We start from the raw sequence: 18,002 nt of genomic DNA, 5'->3' as shown, positions 1-18,002 counted from the left end.
TCAGTCTCCATGACAGTGAAAGATCCGCAGAACCCTCTCCCGTATTTGCTTGGTCCGGGCCCCATAAATCAAGGGGTTGACCATGGGAGGCACCAAGAAGTAGAGATTGTCAATGATAATCTGTAGATGAGGAGCCATATGGTAGCCTAAAATCTGGGCCAAAACTGAAAAGACAACAGGAGAATAAAAGAGAGCAATGACACAAAGATGAGAGCCACATGTGCTGAGAGCTTTTCCTCGTGCCTCCCAAGAGGGTATCCGAAAGACAGCATGAAGGATCAGCCCATACGACAGAATGATAAAAGATAGGTCAAATCCCACAGATGCTACAAGAACCATAAGGCCATAGACAATGTGATCAGAGATGTCTCCACAGGCTATCTGCACCACAGCCATGTAGGCATAGTATGAATAAGCAATGATGTGGGTTTGGAAGCTTTCCAGTCTTTTTGCCAGGATGGGTGCTGGAGCCAGCACTGCCACTGCCCTAGCCAGAACAGCCAGTGCCATCTTTACAAGCATGTTGTTAGCAAGAATGGTTGCATATCTCAGAGGGTGCCAGATAGCCACAAATCTGTCAAAAGCCATGGCCAGGAGGATCCCAGACTCCATTACATAAAATGAAGGGATGAAAAACATCTGTGTGAGGCAGGCATTGAAGCTGATTTCTTTGGCATTCATCCAGAAAATACCCAGCATGCGGGGCACAGTGACACTGACCAGAGACAGGTCAACAACTGACAGCATGGCCAAGAGAAGAAACATGGGCTCATGAAGACTCTTCTCCACCCGGATGATGCATAAGATGGTGGCATTGCCAACGACTGTAATGACAAATACCAAGAAAAAAGGCACAGAGAACCAGCCATGGGAAGATTTGAGGCCAGGAATTCCAGCCAAGATAAACATCAAGGGTTGAGGGATGGAATTGTTGCAAGAGGACATCCCTAACCTGAGCTCCTCAAGCTCTGATTCCTAGGGAGAAAGAAACAGTGACATTTTGAAATTACTGCATCATTTGAATCTAAAATGCTGGGTATATCGACAACATAATGCCATTTGCAGCAACATGGATGCTCCTGGAGAATGTCATTCTAAGTGAAGTAAGCCAGAAGGAGAAAGAAAAATACCAGATGAGATCACTTATATGTGGAATCTAAAAAAAAAAAAAAAAAAAAAAAGCATAAATACAGAACAGAAATAGACTCATAGGCATAGAATACAGACTTGTGGTTGCCAAGGGGTTGGGGGGGTGGGAAGAGATAGACTGGGGATTTCAAAATTGTAGAATAGATAAACAAGATTATACTGTATAGCACAGGGAAATATATACAAGATCTTATGGTAGCTCACAGAGAAAAAAACGTGACAATGAATATATATATATGTTCATGTATAATTGAAAAATTGTGCTCTACACTGGAATTTGACACAACATTGTAAAATGATTATAAATCAATAAAAAATGTTAAAAAATTTAAAAAAATAAAATGATTATAATTTTAAAAAATGCTGGGTATTATAGTAGTTTATGGTGATAATTACAATTACACTTTATCAACTAGTGATCAGATAAATGCTGCAGCTAATGGGGATAAGAAGGTAGATAACCGTAGGGTTATTCTCGCTTCAGGAAAGAGAAGCAGTCTCAGGGGTAAATTCTCAAAAAAGACATATCATCTCCATTGTTTAGATTCTCCTGTGGCCCTGAGCCTGTTTAATTTTCAAAGTATACAATGCTGTTGATTTTTTTCCCAGAAGGCAGGACCTGGCAGGAAACCCAAAATTTTTAACATTACAGGATTGAGGTGGGGGACAAATAGAAAGCATGGTTTTCACTCAAGATGAGGAAGCTGAATTTCATCATCCCAGGGTCCTCAGTTCTTGAGATTGGCCTTGGTGCTTTGGGATTTTTCTCTGGAATGTTGATTTTGACAAATAACCTAGGAAATCTGTTAATCATATATGAAAAGTATGATGGTATTCTGGAGAAATAACTGATATTTTGGATAACAAAGGTAGAATCCAAAAATGCCTCAACAGATAATAATTTAGTATTAAAGTTCCAGATTATTCAATAAAGTGTGGTTGGGGAATGGATAAAAGTAAAGTAATAGTCTTCTGCATATATGTGTATTTATGTGTTTTTGTATGGGGAACATAATTTAGAGGTTAATGATAAAATATATTCCTATATAAATAAGACTATTGTATTTGTTAAATATTTTAACTTACAGAACTATTCTGAATAGAAATACAAATTTACAAATTATTTGATGACAGCTATAGGTTAAAGAGCATACAATACTAAAATTTACTATTCAGGTTAGACTTCACATTTTATTAGAAATATTCCAATTATATAATATTTATAAAATAGAATCACAGAAAAGCAGGAGTTTCAATGAAAGCTTAAAATAAAGGGATAAAAACCATAAACACAAAGTTGCTTTAAAAATAAAAGTACAGTAATATTAATAGCGTGTCCTTTTTTGTTTCAGTTGATGAAGTTGGATTATTTGTCTTTTTGTAGATTTACTCTGAATACTTAAGATAACAGAATAGAGTTGTATATTTGCCAAAATACATTGTAGCATTTATACATTATAAGTTGAGTTTTACAGATCTAAGTATTTCATATATCAACCACTTTTGGTAAAAGGCACACCAGAGCTGAATGACAGGCAGGTCTCCTAGAAGGCAACTTGGTATAGTAAAAATAACAAGATCTTTTAGATAATTACATGGCTGGGTTATAATCTCAGTCCTGTTTCTTATTTTATGTGACTTAACCGAGTTCTTTAAGGCACTGAGCTCATTTTTTCACTTCAAAATTGGGATGAGGTTTACCTTGCAAAACTTACAGTAAGGATTAAATCCATCATTAAATTCCAACACACTATAAAACGTGCAATTTTCCTGGCATAATTCTTTGAATGTTTTGGTGCTCTAGAAATGCAAATTTTCTTCTTTTTCAATCAAGTACAAAGTTTAAGTGAGATAGGCAAAAAATAATGTTCTTTTTGTTTTGTGTTTTTCTTGGAAAAAATAATAACAAGGATACAAGCTAGTCTTGAGTTGATACCATAAGAAGAAATATTTGATGATCTTGGTAATTTTATCATGACTTTTTTTTTTGATTCATTACATGCTATAAGTAAAAAAATATTTAGTGTTACCAGAGATAGATACCTGATCAAAATAAAAAGAATGTTAAAAAAATTTTAAAGGTGCATTTTAGTTCAATAGGGGAAAGAATCCTACCACAAACTCAAACAGAAAAGACAGCTCTGGGAAACCAGAAGCTCACTATTAGTGGGAGTTTTCTGGTAGAATCTGAATGAATCTATCACGAATACTGTAAATTAAAAAAAAAATTCTCCATGTGGTGGCAGCCTTAGGATTTTATTAGAGCATTAAGCAACATGGTAAAGTTTTGTCTGAGCTATTAGGAACAGTTGTCAGCAACAACTATATCAATATTAATTATGAGTAAAGACAGTATCTGCTAAGGTATAAAAATGAGAAAGATATTACTTACTATTTGCTAAAGAATGTCATAGAGCATTCTAAAGATTACAGACCCCAACCATTATCTTACAAGGGTTGGTGACTGTGACATACTGATGAAAAGATTTGAGATACATGACTCTGTGTCTCAGGATTTTGTACTCTTTTCCCTCCCTCTTTTTCTCCCTTTTCCTAGTATAGTACCTGTAGATGGTTGTGAGTCCAGTGATAGCGATGCTAGGACCAGCAAAGCAACTGTCTACTTGAGATATGGTGAAGATCTGCGGATGTTCAGAATAAGATGGAGTGTCTGAGCTGGAGGCAGATTTATGCTGGTTTGTTTTGGCCCTCCTGGGTCCCTAGTGGCCTCTCTTAACAGAGGGCCATTACTTAGCTTTGATATTCTGGGGAATAAATCCTAGAGCCAATGACTGAGGAGAGCACAGATGGAAAAGAACAGTTGTTCAGGCACACTGCTAAACTAACTGCTGGTGTGTTGTGGGATATGGTGTGGTATGTTATGGTTTAGGAACTCTAGGAAGTGGAGGAAGACTGGAGAGTCATTTAGAAGAAAAATTAAAGAATACCTGGAGCAACAGAAGGCAGAGCTGACTGCAGCCATAATTATATACTAATTGCTATGGTTTGCTTCAAAATCAACAGTTTAAATCATTTCAATTTCCAGTGACCTTGGGGCCTCCATAAACAAAACTTAAAACTGATATTATGAGTTTTGATTTCCTAGATGCAACAAGGATACACAAAAAGGTGGCAAAAAATCTATGCTGTAAATAAAATATTAATTGACTAAATTAAGACTACTGCTTGGTAAACGAGATATGTAAAAAGAAAAACAGAGAATGACATTTAAGTCAAAGCAAGAGATGAGCTCTAGAAAAACTGCACAATACTAGTTTTAGGATAGACTAAGCTTCAGAAAGACTTGGCAGAAGTCAGAAGCTCAACTTGAGTATAAATATAAAAGGAGAAATTGCAAGAATTTTTTTGTAGTAAGTAGTCAAACGTAAACATCCTGAAGACTGTGATTGGGGCTCTGTTCACTATTTCCCCAGTGCCTGGCAAACCACAGGTCTTCAAATATTTTTATATGAATAGGTACACACCACACATACATACACACACACAGACACACACACACACAAAGGCTCTTCATCAATCATCCACTCTAGACTCTAGGCTTAGAATCATATTGCAGGGGTAAGCAACAGACATAAAACCTGTGAGCTTGTCAAACTTTTCATTAAGCCATGTCCCAAATCCTGAAGTATATTCAGGGTACTCAAATTGACTTAATTCTTTCCATCATAATTACTACCAACCTGGATCAAGTTATCATCATATTGTCTTAGAAAACTTATAACCTCCTAAAAGGTCTTCTCCATTCCTTCCATCCATTCTTTGTCTCAACTCATTTTCTTCACTGCAGCCACAATGGTGTTTTTAAAACACAAACCTGATTATGTCATTCCTGTGCATAAAACTTTCATTGTCTTTCTCTTCTTTTTAGGATAAAATTGTGAATCCTTAGCATGCCTCCTAACCCATCCTTGTATCCTACTACCCTAGCCTTACTCAGGCTCTTCATTCAATGCTCTGTATGCCAGCCCACAAATGGACTTCCTTTAGCTCTTCAAACGTATGATGTGCCTGCCTATCTTAAGATCTATCTTAAGATCCATACATGTTCACATATTCTGTTTTCTCTTCCTGTAATACTACTACCCCCATTTCATGACTCCTCCCTCTTTCCTCAGCTGGTTAACTCCCATTCAGCACTCAAATAAATGCTATTTTAAAGGAAGTTTTCCTTGGTTCCCCTAGACTAGATCAAAACCCCATGTTACATGCCCTTATAGAAATCTGTGTTTCTACTTGGCAGTGCTTAATAACCGATGTAGTTATGCATTTGAACATCAGTTGCTTAACAATGCTTAACAATGTAGTTATGCGCTGAACATCAGTTGAAGTCATGTCACTTCAACCAGAATGTAAACTCTCTGACACATGGACTTATCTTTCACTAACCTCTTCTCAGAATCTAGCACAACCTAGCACATTTTAGCTACTCCATAAATTTATTTCTGTTGAATATGTGAATATATGAATAAACTATACATCTTCCCTCTATTGACTAGAATTTAATGCAGAGATTTTGAATATTTAGTTGCATGATCATTATTATTGTTGAACATTTCCAATTTGAGATCTGTTGGTAAATAACCTGTAAAAGCTAATTCCTTAGTTTGTATTTCCAAACCTAGCATATAAACAAGCATGATCCATGTCAGAAAAATATATATTAATTAGATCTCATGACTCATCATACTCCAAAGTGAAAAAAAATACAGCTTGAAGGTACAGACTTGGCAACTTACCTTCAAGAAACACACAACATAATGGCAAATAGTTTCAAAGATTAAATTTTTCTAGAAATTCTCTTCTCTTAAGCCTGGGAGAGATCTATTCCTTTGTCATTGTCATGTCTCTCTACTACCTTACAAAAAAGATCATTAAAACCTATCCTTATGTTTTTAATCCAGGTTCCTTAAATATAATTATCACATGACCAGGAGTTCTGAAATATATGACAAGTGAATTCAACACCTTATTAGCTTCATTCATTCCTTCAGAATCATTCATTGAACATTTATGTTTATAGGACACTGAGAGGTGTTAGGCATAAAAAGTAAATAAAGGATGGTATTTAACTATGGAATTAACTAATTTCATGTCCTTTTAAATCTTGACTGCACTACTTTATCAACATGTGATGTTAAAAAATTATTTAATCAAAGTCTAAATTCCTCATTTGTGCAATCAGACTAACAATCTGGTGATTACGGTGATAATTAAATAATTTAAATTATGTATGTGTGTGTGAAAACACTTACATACCTATATATGCAACATATATATGTCTCACAAAGTCTGGCACACAATATAAAAAATTATACTTGTTACAATAATGTTTATTCATTAAATGTTAACTAATGTTTATTTATTAAAAGCTTACTGTGAGATACTATTATCAGTGCCTTATATGCTTTCACTCATTTAATCCTTAAAACTCTATGGAGTACTTCAATTTAAAAAATTTAAAAAACAAACTCTATGAGGAAGGAAATCTTATGACCCCCATTTTATTATGATAACAAGACCTAGAAAACTTCAGCAAAGTACCTGAGTACCCAGACAGCAAGTGGCAGAGATGAATAATGAACTCAGGCACTCACTCTAGACTCAATGCATTTAACCTCTAACTATATCAAGAGTTTAATTGACCAAAGGCATATTAAAAGCTAACTACAATATATCATTTCATTTTTTTATAATAGTGGTAGAGAGAATTTTTGTTTAGTTTGACTCAAGGAAATAAACTTAATCTTTCTGAAAAGGGCAAGGAGTTTAAATAGGATCTATATCTTGAAGGATAACTAAGTTATTTCCAGGTAAGAAAGAGGATAAGTCAGAGAGAAACATTCTAAGCAAAAACATGAAAATATGAAGAGAATTATTGTTGAATTAGGATAAAAATCTTAATGAATTGAACAAAGAATGCAAGGGATGTATAAAAACAACGAGAGAGACAGCAGAAAGGGTAATTCAGAAAGTTCTGCTTTGCCATCCTGGAGGTTCCATAGTTCTGACAAAATAAAGTTCTGTTTGTTTGTTTTAATTTTTAGGAGGATAACTATGGTCTCAAGAAAGAGAATGCACTGCACATAGTAATGAAAAGCTAAGGTGCCTTGACCATATCAGTGGAAACTGTTGATACACCCCTACTGGGAAATGATAAAAACTTGAACAATGGTATTTAATACAATTAAAAGAAGAACAAAGAGAAGCAGCCCAGATATTAATGTCTAAGAAGCTCCTACACTAAAAAGAAGGAAAATAGTGAGAAAGGAAAAAAGATTAAGTAATACTTTACAAATAATAAATCATAAAAAGAGATCAACCCAATAAAGTTCAGCATGTATTATTGAGTATCTCTGTTACAGAACTAAACTTGGGTCCACTCACCTATATGCAGTAAAGCCAGTCTACTGACACTGGGTTGTGGTAAAGGAAAATGCATCATTTATTGTAAGTCACCATACAAGAAGTCTGGGACAGCTAATTCTTGAAAAGCCCAAACTCCCTGGTGACTTTCAGCAAAACATTTTAAAAGGGAAGGTGAAGAAGGGGAGCCCCAGGATATGTGATCAGCTCATGCACAATCCTCTGAGTGGTTGGTGGTGAGGTAACAAGGCAGTGTAAGGGGTTAACATTATTAATCCTTAGGCACTAGCAAGCTTAAGGGCTGTGTACTCAGGGCCAGCAAGTAGTTAACATCTTTCATTTGATGAAGGCTTTAGCATCCGAAAAACAACTCAGGAAATGTGCATCAGATACTATTATCTAGGTACTTCAGAGAGGAGCTAAAGTAGAGGGTGGGGGAGGGGTCTGTCCTGGGAAGGCTTGCTCAGTTACACCCAGAGTAATTTCCATTTTATTTAAGCCAAGAAGTAAAGGAATCAGTCATGGTTTTTAAGGAGGAAATATTCATTTTTTTCCAGTAAAATATTTATATTCTTTTTAATGATTTCATTTTCAATGTCACCAGTAGCACAATCACTAAAAATTTAAATTGAGTTATTTTTAATAATAGACTCCCTCCTTAAATAAGGACATGTGACATCTAAAAACCAGCATACGTGAATCTAGCCCAGTGGGCCTGCCTATGCACTGGGCAAACTCCAAAGTATATAACATCAATCATAAAGTGATTATTTTCAAGATACTCTGTGATGAAGGTTTAAAGAGATCCCTATGTTAGTTCAGGTAACAAAACAATAGCAGACGTTATTCTTGGTGGAGAGAGAACACTCTATAAGCAATACAATATTTAGCAGTCTGTGGATTTGATTTTTGCCATGTTGAACTTTTCCACTTTTCTATTTGACACCTTGTCCAATGTGTCAATTCTTATGAATAAAATACACAATTATTTGTTGTATTCAGAGGATATCAATCCTGATATGTTGCCTCTTCTATAGAATATTTACAAGGATCATTAATTTTCAATTGCAGATACTTCATGTGGAATTCTTTGAGGTTCTCACGGGTCCCTTCCTTTTTTTAGTTGCTCTCTATTTGAAAATAAATTACTACCCCAGGAACACCACAGATCAGTAGCAGCAGGGAGCAGAAAGGAATTCATTTTCAATTCATCAAATTCTAAGTAAGTTCCCTAAAACCGAGAGGCACACAAAATATATTAAGCTTACTAGTTTCATTAGAATTCTATTCTAATGGAAATTCTATTATGTGTGGTCACTCTTCCCCATTAAAATCTGACAAAATGTCTGATTTCAGTGGGAGAAAATTTCATGTCAGTTATGACAAATGGACCAATTAATTGTATACTTCTCTTCTTATTCTGATACCATATGTGCGGACAATTTCAGCATCATCAAGCAATCCTTACCCTTAGAGAACTAAGGACATGGTCTCGAATTTTCTTGGTCCTTATACCATAAACAATGGGGTTAAGAAAAAGTGGTACCAGAAGGTACATATTGGCAATGAAGATATGAATTTGGGGGACCACACTGTGGCCAAAGCAGTGAGTGAGAAAGGTAAAGACAGCTGTGGTGTAGAAAACGAGGATGACACAGACATGGGAGCCACATGTGCCTAGAGCTTTAAGACTTGCTTCCCGTGATGGAAGACGAAAGACTGCACGGAGGATTAGGACATAAGAGACAGTGATTAAAAAGCCATCACAGGAACCGATGACAGAGGCCACACTGAGGCTGTAACGCTTGGTGGACCCCGTGTCCACACATGCCAGCTTCACCACAGCCATTAACTCACAATAGGTGTGGGCAATGATCTGTTTCCTGCAGTAGGGCAGGTGCTTGAGCAGGATGGGATGTGGAGAAAAGAAGGCCACCCCTCGGAGTATCACGGAAGCTCCCATTTTTGCAATGCGAGCATGGGTGAAAATGGTAGTATGGCGCAGTGGATGACAAATGGCCACAAAACGGTCAATGGCCATGGCCAAAAAGAATCCTGATTCCATAGCAGTAAAACTATGGATGAAGAACATTTGGGTCAGGCAGGCATCAAAGGCAATGTCATGGGCTCCGAGCCAGAAGAGACAGAGCATGCGGGGCAGTGTAGATGCGGAGAGGACCAGGTCGGTGACTGAGAGCATGCACAGAAAGAGGAACATAGGCTCGTGCAGGCTTCGCTCTGCCCTCACCACGGCCAGAATGGTCACGTTCCCCACCAGGGCCACCACGTACATGGAGCAGAAGGGAATCCCAATCCAGACATGCAGGTGCTCTAGTCCGGGGATACCCATCAGCAAGAAGGTGTTTGGAGATGTCTGAGATTTATTGGCTGGTCCCATTGTGCTGCTGCTATCTCTGTTTTGTGGGTGGAATCCTTCTTTTTATGGCAAAAGTTTTCTGCCAAGATCATCACAGCCAAATTTGGCAACAAGTGAAAAACAAGTCTGGAAGACCCCAAAACATCATCACGTTAGAAAGCATGCAAGGTTATAACTTAGAGTGAAAAAAAACTTGGTAATGCTACACTTTTCCTAAAGTAAATATTTTGCAAGAAGCCACAAGATACTAATTATGAATCAACTCATGAATCTCACACTTTTGTTAAAAACAAAATAAACAAAACCCCCCAAATTTGTTAACCATCTATGCACAATAAAATTCAATTCCACTTTTTAAATTCACAATTTTTTTAACCTTAAGACCAAATTATTTTGATAGAAATACCAGATATTATAAATGGAAAAGATCTCAGAATTGATCTAGCTCAACTTTCTTCTTAACATCATTCCGAAATATAACTTTCTAGCAAATGTCTGAGTACTCTCAAGTATGGTTACCCATTTCTTAGACAATCCATTACACGTCTTCCTAGTACTGTCACAGTGCCTACCCTGAGGAGCTGAGACAGTGCTGCCCTTTCCCACAGAGCTCTACGGACTTATCTGTCTTATGCATAGAAGTCCTCACAAAACTTGAGGTTTAACAGACATTCTTCCATTAATTCCTCTCCTTTTCAGTGAAACATTCCTGACTGACATACCTACATACCTACTAAGCTTAATTTTCAAAAATTCTGATTTTCTATCTCAACTCTTCTGTACATTCCCCAGAGTGCTCTGCTGTTAACTTTTATTGGTTGTGTCAGAACAGATTAGTCACTACAGCAATCCACGTACTTGGTACCTCTTTTGATTTATACATTATTAGTGTGATTTCAGTTCATATCATTTTTTATATGAAGTAAGGAAGAAAAGTAATATTAGTGATCCTAACATGAAAAATATATTGTCCTGGAGCCTTTGTATATGTTAATTTGTAGCTGGAAAAGCAATGCAAGCTAAATATTGCTTTTCCAATTTTACCAATTAAAAAATAGTAGCCCAAAGTGTCACAGACAATGTAATGGCATCACAGAAAGAATGGCTGAGACACCAGAATTCTAACACAACTCTGCATGACTGCAAAGTTCACACTATTTTCATTATGCCAAATTCAGTATTTCCTGTCACAGATGTGAAATTCATAGTTAAATGTAACCTACAGATATTTTTATAATGTTTAAAGTCATATTTATTAAAGCAATTTTAGGCAAATGCTTAAACATTTTGCCTTTTCATTTAAACTTGATAATTTATAGTGTATTATTTTACATACTACCCTAAAATAATCATTATCATATATTTTTATTATTATGTATTTATCAATGTTCACACCCTGAATTTAATGAGTATTGTCTGCTGATTTGAAAGGTATTTAACATCTATAATGAAGCAACTGAAATATAATTTTGAAATAAGTGTAGGTCAATAACAAAATTCTTTTCATTGTCCTAAAAAATTATGTTTATCCATTTAATGTACTCTACTTACTATTCATTAATTAGTATAATGCATCTGTTGAACTTAATAATAATGAGATTACAAATAGTGAAATCTGTTTCCTTCACTGTAATTTTCAAAGTCTGATCAAGTATCTCATTAAACTGGAATATGACTTACATTATCCAGTATTTTGGGGGTAATGGAGAGCATGTTCAACTGACTACCGTTTGAGTAGAAATATTCCCAGGGCCATTTGAAAAATTTCCCAGTTAGACCTGAGCTCTATAAATGATCATTTACACAATACTTCAGATTATTATATGTGACTCAGAAGAAATAAAGTACAATAAATCTTGAAATTTATCAGCTATCATATGTAATGATATAACTTGTTTTCTTTTTCTTTTTTTTTCCTTCTATCTGATTATTTTCACCCATCACAGGCTCTTTCTATGCCCTATTATTTATCTCCATAATAAATCTTAAGTTGTGTTATATATACTGACCATATATTGTTTCCCAGTTTTCTCAAATGTAAAATGGAGAAAATGAAAAGTTAATAGGAAGATGAAGTTAACTAATACATGCTAGCAAATTAGCACATTATTTCACACAGAGCAATTCAAGAAAGTAAGCATTGTGGTTTGGTAATTACTCCATGGGAAAGGTGGCTTCAATAAGCCATCTAAGCATGGCATAACAAGACTTGCATTTTAGATAACAAGATAAACCATCTTCCTCAGACTTTATACCAGGTACTCTTTCTATATTCTCCATGGGGTAACACTAAACTTCTATTTCCCAAATACAACATGTTTCTTTGTGAAATTGTGCTTTTTTTCACATACTTCAATTTCAGTGTTCCTCTCCCTCCCTTCTATTAACTTCCCTTTGGAAACCACTGTTCTTCTTGTAATGTCTAGGTCAAAGTAATCTCCTCTATGGCTCTTTGCTTGATCACTTCAGACAGAAATTTGCAGGATATTTTTCTTTGCTCTCATTGCATCTTTACAAGTTTTTGGGTTTTTTTTAACATTTATTTTTGATCTCTAACTCCTTCCCATCCATACTACTTTGTTCTCTAGTGAACAGTCACACTTTAAGCTCTGTTTGCTGATTGTAATTTTGCATCAAGAATTTCAAGATCTGATTATTTACTGTGAGGGTTGATCTCTCTAAGATAATCAGGGAAGAAAGAGGGCTGTGAGAGTCTTGAAAGTGAGAATGAGGATCTTGGCCTTCCTAACAGTTATCTTTTCCCCCCATTTATTGTAGAAAAAGAATATAAAATATTAAAGGATATTTTGAAAGGAAAAAAAACCTTATCACATCATGGATTAGATCCATAAATATATTATTATTACGATGCTTATCTCTGTCATAAGATTAAATTCTTCTCAGTCTAGAAACTATGTCACAACTAGGTATTACCATAACCTAGCCCAAAGGCTGGCACTGGATGATGACGATTAAAAGAATATAGTAGCTGCATAGTCTGTGAGACTCCAAAGCCATATTCTTAGCTACAGCTCTCTGCTGTTTCCTAAGATTTTCTTAATATGATACTATTTCTTATATTAACTGAGATTTCCACAAGATGTCTTGTATCAGAGTTAAGACAAAAGAATTGTCCCTGCCACCTCTGTGCCTAGTGAAATAAAAGGGCTTCCCCTCTTTGGCAGATCTTTATTACATCTTTGTTCTGCCATGATTGGAAAACAGGACTACAGGTACATGGAGAGAGAGCAATTAATCAAAAGAGGATTTCAGGTCAATTACTGCTTTATCTGAGGGCAAGAAGATCTTGATTACTTAGATCTCCGCTTTGAGAGAAACATAAAACTATTCACACTTCTCTGTTGCCTCCCAAATTATAAAAATTAACATATTACCGTATGACCCAGGAATCCCACTCCTGGGCTTATATCCAGAAGGAAATCTACTTCAGGATGACACCTGCACCCCAATGTTCATAGCAGCACTATTTACAATAGCCAAAACATGGAAACAGCCTAAATGTCCATCAACAGGTGACAGGATAAAGAAGATGTGGTATATTTATACAATGGAATACTACTCAGCCATAAAAACCGACAACATAATGCCATCTGCAGCAACATGGATGCTCCTGGAGAATGTCATTCTAAGTGAAGTAAGCCAGAAAGAGAAAGAAAAATACCATATGAGATCGCTCGTATGTGGAATCTAAAAAACAAAAACAAAAACAAACAAACAAACAAAAACAAAGTGTAAATACAGGACAGAAATAGACTCACAGACAGAGAATACAGACTTGTGGTTACTAGGGGGGTGGAGGGTGGGAAGGGATAGACTGGGATTTCAAAATTGTAGAATAGATAAACAAGATTACACTGTATAGCACAGGGAAATATACACAAAATGTTATGATAACTCACAGAGAAAAAAATGTGCCAATGAGTGTGTATATGTCCATGAATGACTGAAAAATTGTGCTGAACACTGGAATTTGACACAACATTGTAAAATGATTATAAATCAATAAAAAATGTTAAAAAAATAACATATTAATTCAGAGAAGATCTAGATAGCTGTATTTACATATGTCTAAAGAGACAAACAATCAGATTTATTTACATCTGAAGTTTGCTCATATGTTATCATAAATTACAGTATAATATATCCAGAGATCCAAACACATAGGGGCTCTTTAATTTTCTGAATACCATATATGTAAAGGCCCCAACAAGCATACCACGTCAATGCTCAAATGAGTGCATTCAAATATGCATGGATATATTAAAATAAGCTTATAGTTAAAAGCACAAGCAAAATACTCCAGTAAACCTATCAGACCACACCCTGAATTTTCTCTCAGAATTATTAGTCTTCCTAAACTTCAGGCCAGGAATCAACATCTGGGTGTAGGAATGATAGACAGAGAGATGTCAGCAGATTTCTTTTAGAAAATTTATTCAGGTGAAATTTTTACTCCCCACAAAGTTTCAGTGTGGAAGTCTTCCTATATATTCTACTCTCTATGGTCTGTATAGAATAACTAGTTTGAAGATTAACCACATCAAAAATAACAATATCTAATGTGACTAAAAGAATGTAGTGGTCTGGAGTGTTTTGAAAACAAAGGAAATAGAAAAGGTTGGCTATAGCCTAGTCTTACCCAATTGATCATCTCTATAAACAGACACCTTTTTTTCACCTTACTCCTAAATATTCTTCCCCCCAAAAATACTGTTTGCCATGATTGATCAATATCTAATGTCCAGTGGGAAGAAACTGGCTGTTCTTTACTCAGAGCTGTCTCTGACCTTAAAGCTTGTTCTGGTTAATCAGGTTTAATGCTACTTTAATTCTCACTTGGGGTACCTATGACCATATGCTCCCTATACTTTAGCTAATCAACAGACTACATTTACATCAGTGATGGAAGAAAGGGTCCATTGCATCTTCTTAGTGGATTATGTCTACAGTATTTATTCTTAACTTTACCAAGGGTATTTGAAGAGATGGACATTACATTTTTGAGGATCTCATAATTTTAAATGCAACTGTTTGAATGTAGCCCTTTCCTCTCTCTTCCTGTCCTGTATCTCTGTCAACTCACCCAAATTAAAAGCTGAGAGTCATCCAAAGAGCCAGCTTATATAAAGGGCAGATGCTAAGAAGTATGCTCATTGAACACGAGCTGGGTTTTATACCCAATGCCAAATCCCACTGGATTAAAGGGTGTAGGTGGCAGGGGAATCAGTGGTCCTCCAGGATATGGGGACTTTTCCCAAACTAGAAGACCTAAATTACTTTCGGGTAGAGTAATTAATATTAACTACCCCTTAAGAGAATGAAAAAGGACATTATTATTTCCCAAAGGACTACTGAGTGCTTGGGTAGAAAATATATTTGTAGAAAAATATTATAAAACCATAGAGCCATGAGAAAAAAATATGTTCATATACTGAGAGATCATTGTTTTCTAGGTCCTACATTAAGTGCTTAAAGTCCTTTCTCTCACTGATCTTCAAAACAGCCTTTGGAAATAGAAAATTACCACTAAACAGATTAGGAAACAGAGACTGACAGATTAAATGATTTAGGTAAAATTCTATAGCAAGTGAAGGGTGACATCAGGATCTGAATTCAGGTATCTCTGAATCCACATTTTATTTACTTAACTACTATATGACCAAGATTTTAAGATGAAATCTGACTGAATTAAAGTCTATATTCTTTCTTATATGAAGTGGTTAAATTCTACGGATTATAATTGATAATATCCAAAATGACCATAATCTGGTCCCTATTACCCTTCTGGCATCGCTTTGTGCTACACAGCAGGAAAAACAAAAGACCAGACTTTTTTCACTGTCTCCTTTAAATTCTGTTTCATGGTTTTGCTTCTGCCTTTAATACTTTCCCCATCTCTCTCACCCATGCCTTCTCATCTCTCACTCATTTTAAGTTTATAATGGAATGTCACTACTTCAAGGAGGACTATTTTTTAACATTAAATTATGCTTATGTTTTATACTTCTATTGCAGTTTGTGTTCTTCCACTGTCTTGTTTATCATATTGGTAAATGTTTTAAAATAAGTACAAGGCCAGTCTAGGTGTTTATACGCAGTCACACAGGTTGTAATCTATACAATCGTGGGGATATCAATCTCATAGACTCTAAGATAAGCAGTCTCTAGATCAGAAAGGCCTATATACAGAGGCAATCTTTAGCTCATTTATATAACAGACCACTCCATGCTTGCACTTGTGCTATAGAAAATATTTTCTGCAACCAAGCTTCTGGTCTCACTCTGAATTCACATTTACTATATCAAGTGGGCCCCTAATGCTATATATAATTTTGGAGTCTCTTAAATTCTCAGTCTCCTCAAAATTATTTTATATGTTCTCTTAATTCAAACCTCTGTCACTCTTCCCGCAACCCCATGTTTAGATGATGACCTCGATTCCAATTTCACTGAGAGAAAAAAAGAGGAAAGGGAAGATCCTTGTCTACACATCTGTCTGCCTCAGAGCTCAAGTACCACTGACTTTCTGCTGCTATGAATGAACTGTCTTTGTCCTTACAAAGGCCAACTTCTCCACTTGTGTGATACAAGCTACCCTGTCTTGTAATTCAATTATTTTGCTCTGGTAATTTTTCATTCTTTCTCATGGGTAATCACTGTTGTCTTTCTGTGGTCTCATGGTAGATGCATGATACCTAAGTAGGGTAAGCTTTAAAATTGATCTCTCTCAGTGACAAGGAGGAAAGTGAGGATTAGGGAAAGAGATCCTTAAACATCAGGTCATTTACAGAGAGCATGCAGAGGAAGACATAAGTGGGTTCAGGCAGACTGGGGTCTGTCTTGATGATGAACACAAGGACACAATTCCCAGTCAGAGCAAGAAGGTAGCTTAGAAAGACTAGGCAGATGGGATGGAAATCCCAGGTGTGATGGGAAGCCTCCTGCTCTGGGTTTCTAATAAGGAGAAAGGTGGTTGGATGAAAATTGATAAATTGATTCTATTAAGACCTAACATTGAGGGTATTACTTATCCTTCTCATGGAAGCAAAAATGTCAGCATTTTTCAGATTGTCTTAATTTTATCATTATGTAATTGTTACTTGAGTGAATTTACTCATAATAGACCCCACAACTACCACCATTTATATGATAAAGATACATGAATATCTACCTTAGCTGAGACATTCTCCCTCAGGGCCTATACAATTTAATATTCTACATGAATCTCAAACCTACCATGTTTAAATTGCATTCATTAATGTAGCTTTCAAATTGCTTCCATTCCTGAATTCCTGTGTCAAGAGAATAGTGCCAAATATCTTTAGTTTTCCAAAACAGAAAAATGTACAATCAACCTATAGTTAAACTATAGAGTAACTGGTGAATGCACAGATGTTAGTCTTTGTGTTTAGCTATTGATGTAAGTTCCCTAGGATAAATAAGCCAGGGGTGGGGGAAAGTTTCAGAGCACAAGTATCAGACTCCTTTTTTTGATGGCTTCCAGGAAAACAAATATTCCATAGTTCTTAGATAATATTTTTTTAAAGAAGAGAAATATATAGCTGGGAAACTAATAAAATCTGAGAAACAAAATGAACAAAGAAGGAAGCTAGTCCTAGGTATTAAGGCAAAAAAAGGGGTGATATTTTGACTCTGCTGATAAAGAGATTTCACATTTTGTGTCTTGATACCGGTTCCAAGTCAAGTAATCAAAGAGGAAAACTCAGTGCAGATGGTAATCTGGTAGTTTGGTAATTTTTGCTAGTAGATATCAAATTTGGAATATACGAATTACATTTTTCCAGTCAGTAGAATCCAGGATATTGCTTTATTTTATCAAAGTTGCTGTAAAAACCTTTGAAGCTCTAACACCAATGGTGGCACCTTCACAAAAATTCATGTTTATGAATTTATTAATTCATATTTTGTTTTTGTTTTCCTTGAGGAAAATGCTCATTTCTTCTTAATTATCTTTGTTCTGTCTTTGTGTGTTACTATGAGTCCTATTTATTTATCTCAAGACTTTAATTTGATTCAATCAGACTAGAGCTACAACATCTATTACCTGTTC

At 35.6% G+C, this 18,002-nt stretch overlaps 2 protein-coding genes across 2 annotated transcripts; both read right to left on the bottom strand.

Moving 5' to 3' along the window:
- Window positions 1-945, bottom strand: LOC105098032 (olfactory receptor 52P1-like). Its single transcript, XM_010990653.2, has one exon. The coding sequence runs from the start codon at window positions 943-945 to the stop codon at window positions 1-3; it is 945 nt and encodes a 314-aa protein (XP_010988955.2).
- An 8,041-nt stretch (window positions 946-8,986) lies between these two features.
- On the bottom strand, window positions 8,987-9,931 carry LOC105097960 (olfactory receptor 52D1-like). The gene has a single exon (XM_010990593.1). The coding sequence runs from the start codon at window positions 9,929-9,931 to the stop codon at window positions 8,987-8,989; it is 945 nt and encodes a 314-aa protein (XP_010988895.1).
- Between the last annotated feature and the right edge of the window lie 8,071 nt (window positions 9,932-18,002).

The sequence above is a fragment of the Camelus dromedarius genome, chromosome 12 (genome assembly GCF_036321535.1).
Source record: "Camelus dromedarius isolate mCamDro1 chromosome 12, mCamDro1.pat, whole genome shotgun sequence".
In the NCBI taxonomy this organism is placed as follows: Eukaryota; Metazoa; Chordata; class Mammalia; order Artiodactyla; family Camelidae; genus Camelus; species Camelus dromedarius.
The sequence above is the reverse complement of the archived record's forward strand: the minus strand, read 5'-3'. Positions and strand labels throughout refer to the sequence as shown.